The sequence below is a fragment of the Paramisgurnus dabryanus genome, chromosome 10 (genome assembly GCF_030506205.2).
Source record: "Paramisgurnus dabryanus chromosome 10, PD_genome_1.1, whole genome shotgun sequence".
Lineage (NCBI taxonomy): Eukaryota > Metazoa > Chordata > Actinopteri > Cypriniformes > Cobitidae > Paramisgurnus > Paramisgurnus dabryanus.
In genome coordinates, this window is record NC_133346.1 from 3,548,012 (window position 1) to 3,566,069 (window position 18,058).

The window sequence follows — 18,058 nt, forward strand, 5'->3', positions numbered from 1 at the left end:
GTTTAACCCAGGATGATAATTTGACTGTAAATTGCTGTAATCTGCATTAAGATGAAAATAAGCATCTGTATATACATACGGTATATAAGTATGCTCCATAAGTATCTATTTTTCAAAAAAGGACTCACTTTGGTAATGTAACTGGAACATGCCGACGGCCCCCTCTGGAGAAGACCGGTAAAACACAGAGATTGTATTGGTTGGACTACGGATCACCTGACCTTCCACCAGAAGTGTCTGATTGGCTAGTATGAGCAGGGCTCCGCTTGTATCAACCCCTCTGATTGACAGCTGCTCGCCCTCTGACAGGTTCACACTCTTGACCTACAACAATAAAATGCCAAGATTGCATTGGTATGGTACTGTGTAGTGAAGTATAGCATAGTAGTACAGTGTAGTGTGTGTTGTGTAGTATGGTGTAGTATAGTGAAAACAGCATAGTGCAGTACACTACAGTTTAGTGTAGTATAGTATAGTATGGTACAGTGTAGTGTAGCATTGAATGATATATTGTGTAGTGTAGTATAGCATAGTTTGGTACAGTGTAATATGCAATGGTACAGTATACCAAAAATAGTATAGTTTAGTGTGTATTGTGGTGTAGTGTACTATATAATGTATAGTACAGTTTTATTGTAATAAAGTCTAGTACAGTTTTATATAGAACGGTTTTGTAGTATAGTTCTGAATAGTATACTACATATAGTGTATGTAGTTTGCTACGGTATGTAGTGTAGTATAGTGTAGGATTGTCCAGTTATAGTACAGTTCAGTGTATGTAGTGTAGTATGGTATGGTGTGGTAAACCATAGTATAGTAGTGTTGTTTGTGTAGTTTGCTATGGTGTGTAGTATAGTATAGTGTAGTATAGCACAGTATAGTACAGTTCAGTGTTTGTAGTGTAGTATGGTATGGTGTGGTAAACCATAGTATAATACTATAGTGTGTGTAGTTTGCTATGGTATGCATTAAAGTATAGTGTAGTATTGTCATGTTTGGTGTAGTATGGTATAGTGTAGTATACCACAATTCAGTTCAGTGTATGTAGTGTAGTACAGTATGATGTAGTAGTGTAGTTTGCTATAGGATGTAGTATAGTATAGTGTAGTATTGTCCTGTTTGGTGTAGTAATGTATAGTGCAGTATACAGTACAGTTCAGTGTTTGTAGTGTAGTATGGTATACCATAGTATACCAGTATAGTGTGTGTAGTTTGCTATGGTATGTAGTATAGTATAGTGTAGTATTGTACTGTTTGGTGTAGATGGTAAAGTGCAGTATACGACAGTACAGTTTAGTGTATGTAGTGTAGTATGGTATGGTGTGGTATACTATAGTATAGTAGTGTTGTTTGTGTAGTTTGCTATGGTATGTAGTATAGTATAGTGTAGTATTGTACTGTTTGGTGTAGTATGGTATAGTGCATTATACCACAATACAGTTCAGTGTATATAGTGTAGTAAGGTTTGGTGTAGTATACCATAGTATAGTGTGTGTAGTTTGCTATGGTATGTAGTATAGTATAGTGTAGTATTGTACTGTTTGGTGTAGTATGGTATAGTGCATTATACCACAATACAGTTCAGTGTATATAGTGTAGTAAGGTTTGGTGTAGTATACCATAGTATAGTGTGTGTAGTTTGCTATGGTATGTAGTATATTATAGTGTAGTATGGTATAGTGTAGTATAGCACAGTAAAATACAGTTCCGTGTATGTGGTGTAGTAAGGTATAATGTAGTGTAGTATATCGTATTATAATAGTGTAGTGTATGTAGTTTGCTTTGGTATGTAGTATAGTATAGTGTGGTATTGTCATGTTTGGTGTAGATGGTATAGTGCAGCATAGCACAGTATAGTACAGTGTATGTAGTGTAGTACGGTATGGTGTAGTAGTGTAGTTTGCTATAGGATGTAGTATAGTGTAGTGTAGTATTGTCCTGTTTGGTGTAGTAATGTATAGTGCAGTATAGCACAATACAGTACAGTTCAGTGTTTGTAGTGTAGTATGGTATACCATAGTATACCAGTATAGTGTGTGTAGTTTGCTATGGTATGTAGTATAGTATAGTGTAGTATTGTACTGTTTGGTATAGATGGTAAAGTGCAGTATACGACAGTACAGTTTAGTGTATGTAGTGTAGTATGGAATGGTGTGGTATACTATAGTATAGTTGTGTAGTGTGTGTTGTTTGCTATGGTATGTAGTATAGTATAATATAGTGTAGTATTGTCCTGTTTGGTGTAGTATGGTATAGTGCAGTATACCACAATACAGTTCAGTGTATATAGTGTAGTAAGGTTTGGTGTAGTATACCATAGTATAGTGTGTGTAGTTTGCTATGGTATGTAGTATATTATAGTGTAGTATGGTATAGTGTAGTATAGCACAGTAAAATACAGTTCCGTGTATGTGGTGTAGTAAGGTATAATGTAGTGTAGTATATCGTATTATAGTAGTGTAGTGTATGTAGTTTGCTTTGGTATGTAGTATAGTATAGTGTGGTATTGTCATGTTTGGTGTAGATGGTATAGTGCAGCATAGCACAGTATAGTACAGTGTATGTAGTGTAGTTTGCTATAGTATGTAGTATAGTGTAGTGAGGATTGTCCTGTTTGGTGTAGTATGGTATAGTGCAGTATAGCACAATATAGTACAGTTCAGTGTTTGTAGTGTAGTGTGGTATACCATATATAGTATTGTATTGTGTGTAGTTTACTATGATATGTAGTATAGTATAGTGTAGTATTGTCCTGTTTGTTGTAGTATGGCATAATGTAGTACACCACAGCACAGTTCAGTGTATGTAGTGTAGTATGGTATGATGTAGTAGTGTAGTTTGCTATAGTATGTAGTATAGTAAAGTATAGTGTAGTATTGCCCTGTTTGGTGTAGTATGGTATAGTGTAGTATACCACAGTACAGTTCTGTGTATGTAGTGTAGTACAGTATGTAGTAGTGTAGTTTGCTATAGTATGTAGTATAGAATAGTGTAGTATTGTCCTGTTTGGTGTAGTATGGTATAGTGCAGCATAGCACAGTATAGTACAGTGTATGTAGTGTAGTACGGTATGGTGTAGTAGTGTAGTTTGCTATAGTATGTAGTGTAGTATAGTGTAGTATTGTCCTGTTTGGTGTAGTATGGTATAGTGAAGTATAGCACAGTACAGTCAGTGTATGTAGTGTAGTACGTTATGATGTAGTAGTGTAGTTTGCTGTAGTATGTAGTATAGTATAGTATTGTCCTGTTTGATGTAGTATGGTATAGTGCAGCATAGCACAGTATAGTACAGTGTATATAGTGTAGTACGGTATGGTGTGGTAGTGCAGTTTGCTATAGTATGTAGTATAGTATAGTGTAGTATTGTCCTGTTTGGTGTAGTATGGTATAGTGTAGTATAGCACAGTACAGTCAGTGTATGTAGTGTAGTACGTTATGATGTAGTAGTGTAGTTTGCTGTAGTATGTAGCATAGTATAGTATAGCATTGTCCTGTTTGGTGTAGTATGGTATAGCACAGTATAGTACAGTGTATGTAGTGTAGTACGGTATGGTGTAGTAGTGTAGTTTGCTATAGTATGTAGTATAGAATAGTGTACTATTGTCCTGTTTGGTGTAGTATGGTATAGTGCAGCATAGCACAGTATAGTACAGTGTATGTAGTGTAGTACGTTATGATGTAGTAGTGTAGTTTGCTATAGTATGTAGTATAGTATAGTGTAGTATTGTCCTGTTTGGTGTAGTATGGTATAGTGCAGCATAGCACAATATAGTTCAGTGTATGTAGTGTAGTACGGTATGGTGTAGTGGTGTAGTTTGCAATAGTATGTAGTATAGTATAGTGTAGTATTGTCCTGTTTGGTGTAGTATGGTATAGTGCAATATAGCACAGTATAGTACAGTGTATGTAGTGTAGTACGGTATGGTGTAGTAGTGTAGTTTGCTATAGTATGTAGTATAGTATAGTGTAGTATTGTCCTGTTTGGTGTAGTATGGTATAGTGTAGTATAGCACAGTACAGTCAGTGTATGTAGTGTAGTATTTATGATGTAGTAGTGTAGTTTGCTGTAGTATGTAGCATAGTATAGTATAGCATTGTCCTGTTTGGTGTAGTATGGTATATTGCAGCATAGCACAGTATAGTACAGTGTATGTAGTGTAGTACGGTATGGTGTAGTAGTGTAGTTTGCTATAGTATGTAGTATAGTATAGTGTAGTATTGTCCTGTTTGGTGTAGTATGGTATAGTGTAGTATAGCACAGTACAGTCAGTTTATGTAGTGTAGTACGTTATGATGTAGTAGTGTAGTTTGCTGTAGTATGTAGCATAGTATAGTATAGCATTGTCCTGTTTGGTGTAGTATGGTATAGTGCAGCATAGCACAGTATAGTACAGTGTATGTAGTGTAGTACGGTATGGTGTAGTAGTGTAGTTTGCTATAGTATGTAGTATAGAATAGTGTACCATTGTCCTGTTTGGTGTAGTATGGTATAGTGCTGCATAGCACAGTACAGTTCAGTGTATGTAGTTTAGTATGGTACACCATAGTATAATAGTGTAGTGTGTGTTGTTTACTATGGTATGTTGTTTTCTTTAAAGCATAAAGCACAAGCAGCACAGATTATCCGTATCTCATCAAGTCTCATAAAGAAAGCATGAGTACAGTATGCATACCAAATTAATTCGAAGTGTTTTAATCCCACAAGAAGGATTTTTTTAACACACGCTCTCTGGCATCAGGCCTTTGCCTCAGATTACAGTGGTAATTAGAGATTATATTGCGGCGGCAAATCATCTGCAGCGGGAGACTGAACGTGGACACGGGATTATGTGAGGCTGTTTGCAGCCACTGCAGCAGCACGGCACCACAGAGCTCCAGTTTTCTCATTAACATCTGCCTGCGGATCTCAGGGAGAATGCTGCAGCCTGCCCGAAGTATTTAACTCTGGTAATTATTAGATGCATGAAAATACACAATCTGCCACTAGAGGACGTATTCGACCGGGCCCAGGGTTGTTAGGCGCAGTCACCTATATCCGAGAGTGTTGGTAAAATGTGCAAGGCGCAGGAGAAATGAAATTGCATTGCAGAAAAAGCTTGTTAGGCAGCAGATTGCATTTCCAGATAACTCCCTGTGGGCCGCGGGCTGTGTTCGGTGTACTGCATCTGGTTATTTGTCAGATTACGCAGTGTGTTAACATAGCTGTTAAAGAGATTCATGCATTAACAGGTGCCCATTTTATCCCAAGACCTAGCACAGTCGCTTATGTTTTGTGGGGTAGCAGTAATTAACAAAAGCAACAGTATCAAATGATCTGAAAATAGGCCGCACCTGCAGCTCCACGCCGTAGCCCGTGTACACAGTCACTGTGTAGGTGCACTGCAGGAATGATGCTTCTGGAAGCGGAGGGTCATCTGAAGAATCAATGTAGCCCTCCGGGTCGGAGAAATTGACCCTGCAGTTGGTTACAGCTGGAGGAAAATGTCAGACAGTCGACATTAAAGTCTCAGAACTGCGCATCTCAAGAAATAATGTCAAATGAAAGGAAGACACATGATGGGTCGGGAAAACATTTCAGAAATAAGATTAGAAAAGTAAAGCCTGACAACAGTAAGGCATTGAAGGAAACTGAATTAAAGCCTACATCACATTACCTACGTATACTTCGTATTATAAAAAGAAGAGACTGTTGGTGTTGCAATACATTTGGCCTCGATTTTATGCAAATGAGAAGTGATTTAACATAAATCTGATAAAGGTAAAATCAACATGAAATCAAAATCACGACCATTCTTCGTATGTATGTGAAGTTCTAGAGCAAAATACCATATAAATAATTTATAATATTATATTAAAATTATCACTTTGAAGATGTGAGCAAAAATGGGCCATTTTTGGGTGTGTCCTGTTAAATGCAAATGAGCTGATCTCTGCAGTGCAGTGGTTGGATAGTACAGATTAAAGGGATAGTTCGGCCAAAAATGATATTAAACCCATTATTTACTCACCCCCAAGCTGTCCGAGTTGCATATGTCCATCGTTTTTCAGACAAACACATTTTCGGATATTTTAGAAAAAGTTTTAGATCTTTCAGTTGATTAAATGTAATGTTACGGGGTCCACCACCTTCAAGTCCAAAAAAAGTGCGTCCATCCTTCACAAATTAAATCCAAACGGCTCCAGGATGATAAACAAAGGTCTTCTGAGGGTAATCCGTGCGGTGTTGTTGTAGAAATATCCATATTTAAAACTTTATTAACGTAAATAACTACCTTCCGGTAGCGCTGCCATCTTAGACCCCTCTGTATTCAGGAGAGAGTATTAGCGTAGTGAACGCACTTTTCTTAGTGACGTAGCAGCAGCAGAGTAGCCTCCGTAGGCTGCGTAAGCACTCATCCTGAATGCGGACGCGACTAAGATGGCGGCGCTACCGGAAGGTAGTTATTTTCGTTAATAAAGTTTTAAATATGGATATTTCTACAACAACACCGCACGGATTACCCTCAGAAGACCTTTGTTTATCATCCTGGAGCCGTTTGGATTTAATTTGTGAAGGATGAACGCACTTTTTTTTGGACTTGAAGGTCGTGGACCACATATCTTCACATTTAAGTACTGAAAGATCTAAAACATTTTATAAAATATCCGAAAATGTGTTTGTCTGAAAAACGATGGACATATGCAACTCAGACAGCTTGGGGGTGAGTAAATCATGGGTTTAATATCATTTTTGGCCAAACTATCCCTTTAAGGGGCAGTATTATACCCTTCTGACATCACAAGAGGAGCCAAATTTTAACGACCTATTTTTTCACATGCTTGTAGAGAATGGTTTACCAAAACTAAGTTACTGGGTTAATCCCTTTCACATTTTTGAAGTTGGTAGAAGCACTGGGGACCCAATTATAGCACTTAAACATAGAAAAAGTCAGATTTTTATGATGACTCAAAGGAATATTTCACTTTCATAAAAAAATCTGATAATTTACTTTCTAAACGATCCCAACCGAGGCATAAAGGTCTTATCTAGCAAAATGGTGAAAAAACTTTTAAAAACCTTTTTTTACTTTTAAACCACAACTTCTTGACTTGCACTAGCTGTGTGACGCACCAGCGTGATCTTACTTATTACGCAATCACGTCTTTTCACCTTTTTTTTGTTTGTTGGCAAAAATGATGATCGTTTCGCCAGATAAGACCCTTATGCCTCAGTTAGGATGGTTTAGAGTCATTTGAAGCTGCACTGAAACTGTAAACTGTTGAGATCCACTAAAGTCCACTATATGGTGAAAAATACTGCAATGTTTTTCACAAAAAAAAAAAAAAAAAAAAAAACGTATTTTCTTTTTGACTGATAAAAAGAAAGACATAAATATCTTGGATGACATGGGGTTGAGTAAATTATCTGGACTTTATTTTTTATAAAAGCGGAGTAATCCTTTAACATATAATACATCCAGACTGCATTGGTTTCTTGACGGAGGTGGCATTTATTGCATCTTTTGAATCTTTTGAATTTTTTATTCATGTGCCATCATAATTTTTAATTAAAAACATTAGCTACTCCATTCCATATTTTTTTTTTATCCATTTATGATGTATGTCTTGGCCTGAGGGCGGGGCTGTATTGACTGTCCAATGGCCAGACTTCTAACGTCCAAAGAAACGATCAATCCCCGAAGGATAAAAAAAAGTCCCGGCCTAATTTTATCACATTTAAAACATAGTTTAACGCAAATAAACGTCACAATATATAAGAAAACTCCATCACAATATCGGTTTCATGCCGACTCAGTCATAGCTAACGTTAGGGTCAATCTGAAAATCCTACCTGGGGTGTTAATGCCAGATGTTGGCTCAGTATTTACAGCGGTCGGGACAGCAGTCGTGACTGACAGCTCGGGGTCATCATCTAGACGTACGGTTGGGGCATCGTTGTCCCAGTTTGGTGTCGCAACGGCTTCTGGCGGTTCAGTTGGTAGATCGTACGCCGGAAGTACAGTGCCACTGTGTGCAGGCAGCACTTTCCTCAGGAGGGGCTGATCTGGAGAAAGAGCCTCTGCCCCGGCTTCCAACCCTTTCTCCAACATGGGCACAAGATTAGGGGGTAAACCACTAGGAAGAGCAACACCCTTCTGAGTCAGCAGCTGGTCCTTGTGAGACAGGACTGATTCGAAGAAGTCATGCCCTATGGAAGTGACTCCTCTGGGGTTTTCTTTTGGGGCTGGCACCTGCATCGCTGGAGAAAGACTGGGTGGTGGGGTCGATCTGGTCTCATCTGGGGATAGAAAAAGAGTTATGGGGATTAAAAGATGAAAAATGTGAAGAAACCTAAGTGAACAAATGTGAGTGATGTTTGCCAGGGTGTCTGAAGTGGTTTTCAGTATGTTGCTATGTGGTTGCTAAGGAGTTTGAATCGATTGCTAGGTGGTTGCTTACTGGTCCCTAGGAATAGGCTTATTTTATGGCTTTTACCTGGAAAATGAACAGCACCTCTTCAGCATCCTGTATGGTTTAATGCATTATTCCTATCCGTTATGGGGATTACCTCATGTTTCATATTAAGGGTAACTTATACTGTACATTTGTGACCGTGTTTGTGAAATAAGTTAAAGTCTCATAATCTTACGCCATTTCAGCATCAATAGCTATATTCATGGCAAAAACTGATCCATACACAAGTTGATCAACACAAGTTAATTCATACACGGGTTGAGGGAGGGGCAATTCGGTATCTTCAATTCACCTAACTTGCATGTTTTTGGTCTGTGGGAGGAAACCGAAGTACCCGGAGAAGAGGTCTTCACAGATACACTTAGATCCGAAAACCCAAGGTCCGACCCGAGTGGGTTAAGGTCTTGGACACATGTTTTTTGCCAAACGGACCCATGAAGACCCAAACTATCTCACGTGTGTACATCAAGTCCTTTTCCAACCCCTCCTCTGTTTGTCAAGAGTGCTTGCGACATCGTGTGGCTGGAGGTAGGTTGAATTTCGTTGAGCCAGACCTGTCAATCAATTTTGAATGCACATTTTAGCAGATACCTTGGTGTCGTCATCAGATAACAAATAAAAATAAATGGAGCAGCGGGCCGAATTGGATGCGAGGCCACCATGGTGCGGTGCGGGGCTGCAGACTGCACATTCGTCTGTGCCATTTACATTCGGGCCCAGTCGTGATTTTTGCACGTCAGTAAAAAGTGGGTTGGGTACATTTCTTTAGACCTGGGAAAACCTTTAACCCATAGCAAGCCCACGCTGACACAGGGAGAACATGCAAATCCCACACAGAAAGGCCACCTGACCTAGCCGGAGCTCGAACTGGGGACGAGTCTTATCACCAAAGTTTGATGTTTCAATCTTTGACATTATCTTAGTAGATATTAAAGATATCAACCCTGTAAAAGATGATCATGAATTTCCTGAAGACTAAAGAGCAACCTGAGCAATATGACTGCATGATTTCTGTTTATGGTAAAGCAAAGTTAAACCAGCTGGTGTGGCTGTCCTCAGGTCAGTAGGATGTCAGCTGAATCACTGATGAGAGGACAGTATAGAAGAGCTGGAGGTGAAAGTTCAATGGAAATTGAGTTTTACAGCACATTTCTTGGTCTGTTTAGTCGAATGGAGCAAGGCCAGGACTGTGGGCTATTATAAGCTCTCTCTCTCTCTCTATTGCTGATTCAGGTTTGCCCACAGTACTTCACTGGGAGGACGGACCAGAACGCAAATGAAGCGTGTCGGAGTAATAACACAGAAAGGATGACACGGTCTCTCCCACGTGCATTCATATGTTCAGCAGCACCTCCAGCCCGCAGCACAACCTAACTCCTTCTTTCACTCAAGTGCTACAGCCTTTCATTTTCTGCAGATGATGTATCAATGAGCCGACTGCTTTCCTCCATTCATACAATTTGACATCAGTTTGTCACAGTTATGCCTTTGTAAGACGGTACGGTATGGGTCCTCATTTTAACCTGAACATAAACATTTTTCCTAAAGATTTTTCCCAAATGTTTTTGGGATTTTATAAAGTTTTAATACAAATAGCACTTTAGTCACTAAACAAATGTTGGACCATGTTTATTACTAAGAGAAGATCATATGTCCGCATAAAACACACAATTATAACACACAAGATGCTTTCTGGAACTTACGTAAAATGTGAATCTGGTTTTGTAAAAACTTTTGAAGTCCATGACATCTGGGCTGTATGCTGTTATGGGACATATAAAACTTGGGAAATTCAAATAACATTTAACTAGGGCTGTCAAAAGATTAATCATGATTAATCACATATATAAAAAGTGTGTGTTTGCATAATATATTTGTGTATTGTGTGTTAAATTATTATGTATATATAAATACACACATACATGTATAAATGTCAGAATTTTTTATATTTATGCATACATATTTTTTTTATATATAATGTAAAATATTTGATTTTGTATGCGATTAATCGCGATTAATCTTTTTACAGCACTACTTTTAACTCAAATGATTATGCCAATAATGCATTGATTCTATCATTTTAATAGTTTTTTCAATTTAACAAAACAAATCCCTGAATCGATTAGTAATGTGCTTGCTTCATTTCAGAGGCAGGGCTTGACAAGAAGTATAGCCCGATGGCCCGTTGTAAGCGTGAACAGTACTCAAGCTAGTTGACTGAAGTGTCATACCTGTCTGGACAGTACGGCACCGTCACAAAATTGTATCATTTGTATGTATTTTAGGCCTTGCCAACTGAAATATTCAAGCAAAGAAGATCTCAAAGCGCTACTCAAGTACTTGTGAGTAGTTTTGAGTGTGCGCACATCCAAAGCGTGCGCCCAGCAAGCTACATCTTAAAGCCTCGTTCAGACCACCAGAGACTTTCTCGCTGATCTCTGCACTGAATGTCAGTGCCGTGGTTGGATAGTGCAGATTAAGGGGTGGTATTATTATAATAAGATCCCCTTCTGACATCACAAGGGGAGCCAAGTTTCACTAACATATTTTTTCACATGCCTGCAGAGAATGGTTTACCAAAACGAAGTTTCGGGGATGATCTTTTCCACATTTTCTAGGTTGATAGAAGCACTGGGGACCCAATTATAGCACTTAAACATGGAAAAATAAATGTCCCCTTTAATGTACTGAACAATTAACAACCTTTCCATAAAAAACAATATACTATACATAACCTGTGTTTTGTGGAGGCTCTGTCACGATCACGGCTGTTTTTCAAGGTGAAAAAGTAAGTAGCTGATCAATTAAATTAGACTGGTGAAGAAAGGCCTATTACCCTGAGAGAGTGATGGAGCGCTGTCTAGGGATGTTGTGTGAGCAATAAAACATGTAATGAATGTGAGGGCAAGAGAAAAGTCCCTGACGTGAACCGCTGAGGGACCACTACTGTATGTCCTCTAGTGAAAGTGAATCGATCCATGTACGATCCACTTCTATTCCATACATGCAAACACGCATTTATAAAACTGTGCGTAGGATCCTTAGCTCCCACCCTGCAAGCCCATTCTCTCATCAAGTTTGTTTTTTTGTAGATCACAACCTTTGCGTGGGAACTGCCGTACGCACGTTTCGAGCCCCGTTTTGTGCGTACGCACGCTTTATAAATGAGATCCCTGGACATCTCCTTCTTGGCTCAGAAGTAGGATGTGCGTTTTGTAAAATAATTTGTACACAGGTACTCGATAGTGGGACATGAGCAAAACATGCAGGGGTTCAATTTAACACAAAAGTTTTCCATAGTCATTGTCTGTTATTGGACAATGTCCTTCTCTAGTCATTTAATCTGTAGTGACAAAGAGTAGCAATTGTACCCAATTGTTCTCTGGATCTTTTCTACTCTGTTCAATTGCTGTTCTACACTGGTCGGCTTATATTTATAGCAAGTGGGTCAAACTAAACCAACATCATCTGACTTTGAACTCCAGTGCCATGAAATGCTGAGAGCTTGTAGCTAGTTAGGATATAAACTATTATCCACATGTAAGACTCTAGTCAGAAAGAGATTATTCTGGGGGACATCGTTTTTTAAACCTATTGTTTTAAACGACTATTTCACCAGTTATAATTTGCACCAACTCATTAGAAAGAGAGATGTAATGAGTTCACATTAACATGTAATTAGATATAACAATAAAGCAAAAAAGAGGGGCTAGGCTTAGAGTTCAAAATTTTATCCCGAACAAGAGTACCCCGATGATTGGGGCGATTAGGTGGAGGAGGGATTCTGCAAAACTGCTACAGGACAGAGGTGAGGGATGGCTATGTGGCTAATTCAGTCCGCCGCAATGTTGATTTCAAACGGAGGCTGTGAGGGATGGACGTCTAGATCGTATGCTACATTGTACTTTGAGCGATCCAAGTCTGGGCGCGCTTTTGTAATTAGGATGCGATTGTTTTAAACAAAACAGAAGTAAAGCACCCTCAACCCTGGAACCCATCGTAAGGTTAAGTCTGAGTCATTTGGTGCATTATGACACACAGCCCTCTCACATGCCTATCATATTGCTTAGTTGATCTTTCCCTTGTACAGCTCGGACATTTACGTTACCTTGCTGTAGCATCAGAAGGTTTTTACGAAGGCAGATGAAGGTGACTGGTTGCGCAATTGACGTCTCTCCATTTGAACAACACTCTTGTGCGATTTTCGATCACACTGCGTGTTTTGCGCCTGAGCCCAAGTGAACCGCAGTCGAGGCCACCTCTGCAAGCCGTCCAGGGTGTGATCAACCAAACCGCACCCAGGAGCGGTACAGCGTGATCACACCAGTCAAACAGACCAGGCTTTGGGGGTCAAACGCGGTTTGGGTAGTGTTAGTGCGCCCCTAGTGTGAGTGCACCCTTAAACCTACTGTTTTGTCCCGGGATGCTGGTCATTAAGCCATCAAAACACAGAAAATACATAATTTTACAAATTTCCACAAAACAGAAAACGCGGACTGTTAAAATTAGAAGAGACATATGAGATAAGAATAGCGCGTACATAACATCTGTTTGGGATATTAGCCTGTTGGCTAATTGCTAATTTTCTCATGTTGGAAGCATGTTTACTTTTCTTTAAAGGGACATTCCACTATTTTTGAAAATATGCTCATTTTCAAGCTCCCCTAGAGTTGAACATGTGATTTTTACCGTTTTGGAATCCAATCCACTCATCTCCTGGTCTGGTGCTAGCAATTTTAGCATAGCTTAGCACAATCAATTGCATCTGATTAGACTATTAGCATCGCGCTAAAAATAATCAAAGAGTTTGGATATTTTTCCTATTTAAAACTTGACTCTGTAGTTACATTGTGTACTAAAACCGACAGAAAATGAAAAGCTGCGTGTAACTGAGTAGAGTTCCTAGCCATGTCTTCCTAGAAAATCGCAGCTTTTAATGTTCTGTCTCTCTTAGTACACGATGTAACGACAGAAGAGTTAAGTTTTAAATAGGAAAAAGATCGAAACTCTTTGGTTAATTTTGAGCGCGATGCTAATGGTCTTATCAGATTCAATGAATTATGCTAAGCTATGCTAAAAGTGCTAGCGCGCGACCCGGAGATCAGCTGAATGGATTCCAAAACGGTAAGAATCAAATGTTTAACTCTAGGGGAGCTGGAAAATGAGCATATTTTCAAAAAAAGTGGAATGTCCCTTTAAAAAACTAATATAGTGCAACAATACAATACTTTATGACAACAACTAAGTCGACATCTCCAATTTGTATAAAACAAGAGTATGAAGAGAAAAAGTGCTATATGCTGTAAATAAATGTGACTTGAGTTGACAATCAAAATATTCCAATAGTAAGAAATCGCTCACGTCATGCAGAAGCATTAATACCTTGCATGCACTGACAGCAAGCGACACATCTCTAAGTGTAGAGTCTGTGCTTTCATTCACAGCCAAGATAACACAAGACCCAAGCACACAGCAATTACTAAAGTCAGCCCCTATCCAATACCACTGAACAGAAGCTCCGATTGAGAAATTAATCCTCCGCTGGATGTCATCAACTTAAACCTCTCTCTCTTGCTTGCTTTCTCTCTTTCCTTTATCTTGTTTCTTCAACTCGGCTTCTTCTCCCCCCGCGCTGCTCATTCGGTCGGATTATGACTCAGACAGTTTTCCTGACAGTGACGATGGAAACAGAACTAATGCAATTCAATAAAAGCCCAGTGCTAAGAAAAAATGCAGGAGGGGAAGTGATGGCAGCTTCTTCAAGCGAAAAAAAATTAAAAGGTCTAAAATTGGTCTGGGATTCGTGCTGCTGTGCGGATGTCACACATGATGTTGATGCCGTTTCACTTCAAAAAATGTACCAAATATACCAAAGGATGTGGTATATGTAAATGTCTTTGCAATAAGTACCAAAGTACTGCCATGGTACTCCAAACATGTGAAAAGCAATGAGATACACATTTGAAATTTATGAAATATAACAGTATGGATATACACTCAAATGTATCTTGTTTACTCGTGTTGTAGATGAATTTCTGTATCAGTAATGAGCTCAATTCTAAGCCCTTCGTCTGCATGCACGACTCTTTGAATCCAGGAACATAATTCTTCTCAGCAGCGTCCTTTGACATTCAGAAAGAGGTAAAAGAGGCCAATCATGTCACACAAAAAGTCTTTTCACCAAATGCAGTTGACAAGAGGAAGATCCCAACCAATCCGGATCAGACAGAACCCCAGGATCCTGTCAACTGTGTACAAACGCTTGATGGTCTCCATACAGATTCTCTTTGTGTGCCTGAATCATTTCCAAACCCAGCTCTGAATGAAAATGCCAAAATCAAAACAGAGGCATTCACTTGTCATAATTGTAGCATTGAAAGAAGTTAGATGATGTTGTTGAACAACCTAAATATAGTTGGAAAGACTTATTAATTTTGACAAATCACAAGACAGCTCCGTCTTTATTAAGATGACGCTAAAGATCTGGGAGATTGGGAGACCGCATTAATAGCATTCCGGAGTTACAAACTACAGGTTTTTTAGAAATAAATCAAATACATTTTTAGTGTCACTTTTATTTTTTTCGGAATATTATGTTTTTATTTACAAATGACTTATCTGTAAGCTTCATAATTTAAAAAAAAATGCATGTGCCCTCATAACAGGGCCCCAGACTGCCACCAAATGGTGGCATTTTGCCACCAAAATTTGAGAGTGTGCCAATGAATTTTACATCCAATCGCACATGTGCGACCAGTAAATTTGACCTTTTTTGTGATGTGACACTGAATTTGAAAGAGCACATTGTACTTTCTGCATCTATCATTACAGTATTTATTAGTAATACAGTGGAAATTAGTAGAAATGTGAATATTTGGTTAGCATGTTGATTTACGGTGTGTTCCCCTAAATTTTCTGTGTGCGCCCCTAAAATTTTCAGTTGGGGGCCACTGTGCTCCTAGTGAAAAAAGTTTATCTGGAGCCCTGCATAATCTTTGAACAAAAATGCAAATCTCCTCCCCTCCTTGAAACGATATCTCTTTACTTCTAGTCAGTCACGGGGGATGATGATTGGGTGATTGGCCGGCAGAAGATTGCAGCGATTTGCAAAAAGCAATATGACCCAGCTTCCAACAATCCAATCAATCAATGGATGAAAATGTAAGTCCAGTCTTACTTTTTTTATTTAAAAAGCCGCTTCACTTGGAAATACGTCATGACGGGAAAAATAAGACAATCGCTACTTCCGTTTCATTGTAACTTTAAGACATAGGGTGTATCCCAATTCAATGTAGTTTCCTTCTTACCTTGAAATGTAACGGTTGCTTTTCTGAAATTAAACCCGAAATATTAAACCTTGATGACGTATGCGGTCGACCAACGCAATTTCATAATCCCCGCATTTTTGTAGCAAAAATCACATTGCTTAGCAGAAAGTTGAAAAATGTTGCATTTACTTCAAACAAGCGCAGCCCTGTTCTCTGTTGCCATGGGAACGTTACGAAGTGACGTGATTATGTGACGTGAACATTGAAAAGTTTCATTGCGAAATTTCATTGCATAAAATTGCATAAATATCCTGCATATTCCATTGCATTTTTTAAGAAAACGTGCCGCAAGGATTTTTGCCCGCAACAATCACAAAAAAACTGTGTTTTTCTGGAAGGACTGAAATGATATCGTCTAGCCTACGAGGGAGTTGCGTCCCTTGCTGTTCCCGCCAACTACACTTGTCAGCGGGACACAACAGCTGAGTCCTATCAGAATTTTAAAAATAAATACGGAGCCAGGCGCGCATTGAATCTGGCTGTGAATAATTTATCCATGGATCCTTGGTTTCAGGGGAAAAAAGGCCGCATTTGGAGGATTGCATGTGAAGGAGCCTTCGAATTGGGACAGCCTTCGTCGCAAACCGGTGACGTCACTGGCCTTCAAATACGGCCTTGGAAGGCCGCAGCTCCTGAATTGGGATGCACCTATACTGTACTTTGAGTCATACTATACTGTAGCTGTCTGAATATTAGCTCACTAGTTCACTCATTCACCATTTCCAACGACATAAATGAAAGCTTTTACCTACAATTGTAAAAGTTTCCATCACTTGGGAGTCTTTTCCCGACCGCCATTTCTCTTTCTCTGTTTCTGCAGTCTGCACAATAAATTTAGGGATATAGTGAGCTGGTGAGTGTATAATCCTGAACAGATAAGCCAATCAAGGAAATTGCTAGAAACAGAAATCAATGGCCGTTTCTCAATCAGAAGGCTCTAGCCTCCAGAGGTCGCATATGCAGGCTGCATACATCATCAAGCCTGGTTTATTTAAGTTAACTGAGCATTACACTCGCAAGTCATAAGCATATTACAACAATTTACGATTAACAAAGAATAATTGTCACGCCGATAATGCATCGCAAACAAGTCAGTCTTCCTACACTGTCGGACTGTATGCATTTTTTAAATCTGGTTGTTTTGCAATAAATTTAAAGATATTGTTTTTATATTCATAATCAATATCTCATCCAGTAACGGTATCATCTGATCATCATGCACACGCTGAACAAACTCACTAAATTTATAATATTAAGTATTTACTATATATACGAACTGTACTACACCACCAAAAAGCTGCAAAATCACCCACAGTCTAATTAACCAGGTGCTAAATGCTCACATATGGCTCTGGGCCAGGTGTTTAAAAAGCATTTGTTTTTCTTTTTCACACAAACATGCTTCCCTTCTATGCAAACAAAGCATTCGAGCATGCACCTTATTTATAAAGTTAGCACTGTTTGTCAACTGTCAATGTGCTTTAATTTAAAGCTGGTTGCATTCATTTATGGCTTAGAAGAACTAAAAGACGCTACAAGTGGCTTCTCTTGATGAAACTGTTAATAAAGCTCCTCCATATTGAGCTCCACACACAATCTCCTCATCTTCATGACACACCATTAACAGCATTTAGTGTCATGGCTGTGAAATGATTCATTAAAGGTGTCAATGATCCACCATAGAGAGAACGCAGCGTTTGTGAACGGAGGGATTGGGAGAGATAAAGAAGGGGTTGGAGAGAGAGACTAAGGAAGAGTGTGTGTTTCTGGGCAGAGCAGATAAAGGACATTGCCATTGGCTGTATGGATGCAGGAAGAAATTCAACGGCTGTCGATGTTCGAACCCACGGCTGAATGCAGAAACATATAACTAACCTTGACATTTTCAATCTTAACATTTTTCTGGTTTTATGCCCACCCTTTATCCTCGCCGGTGGCATTGTCAACACGCTTTACAGCTGACAAACAGAAAATTACTGTAACCGTAAATTCCCGGAGGCACATTCCCATCCGTTTGCAGTCGGTCGCTGTGGAAAAGTGCACTATGTGAAGGCTACATGATATATAATGAGTACACAGTTCGAAACGTCACGCTCGTAAGCTGAGAATTTGTTAAATAGCCGTAACGAAGAAACTCAAGCAATAAACGTTAAAATGACTGTGTTGGTAATTGGTATGTATTGTGCCAGACGGCATTCCCGATCACCATCCTTTTATACCTCACACAGTTTCTTTCAGAGTCATGCTGAGCATTCAGGCAGGGATGCGGTAGAGGA

The 18,058-nt window shown here is 39.1% G+C and overlaps 1 protein-coding gene across 1 annotated transcript in view; it reads right to left on the reverse strand.

Annotated features, from left to right (window-relative positions):
* Positions 1 to 18,058, reverse strand: part of sez6l (seizure related 6 homolog (mouse)-like) — a 49,758-nt gene that overhangs the window by 14,750 nt on the left and 16,950 nt on the right. Inside the window, exons 2-4 of the mRNA XM_065262523.1 lie at positions 7,832 to 8,278; positions 5,332 to 5,471; positions 129 to 324 (exon numbers count right to left, since the gene is read on the reverse strand). Of these exons, the coding sequence (XP_065118595.1) occupies positions 129 to 324; positions 5,332 to 5,471; positions 7,832 to 8,278 (783 nt within the window). The remainder of the gene's footprint in view (positions 1 to 128; positions 325 to 5,331; positions 5,472 to 7,831; positions 8,279 to 18,058) is intronic.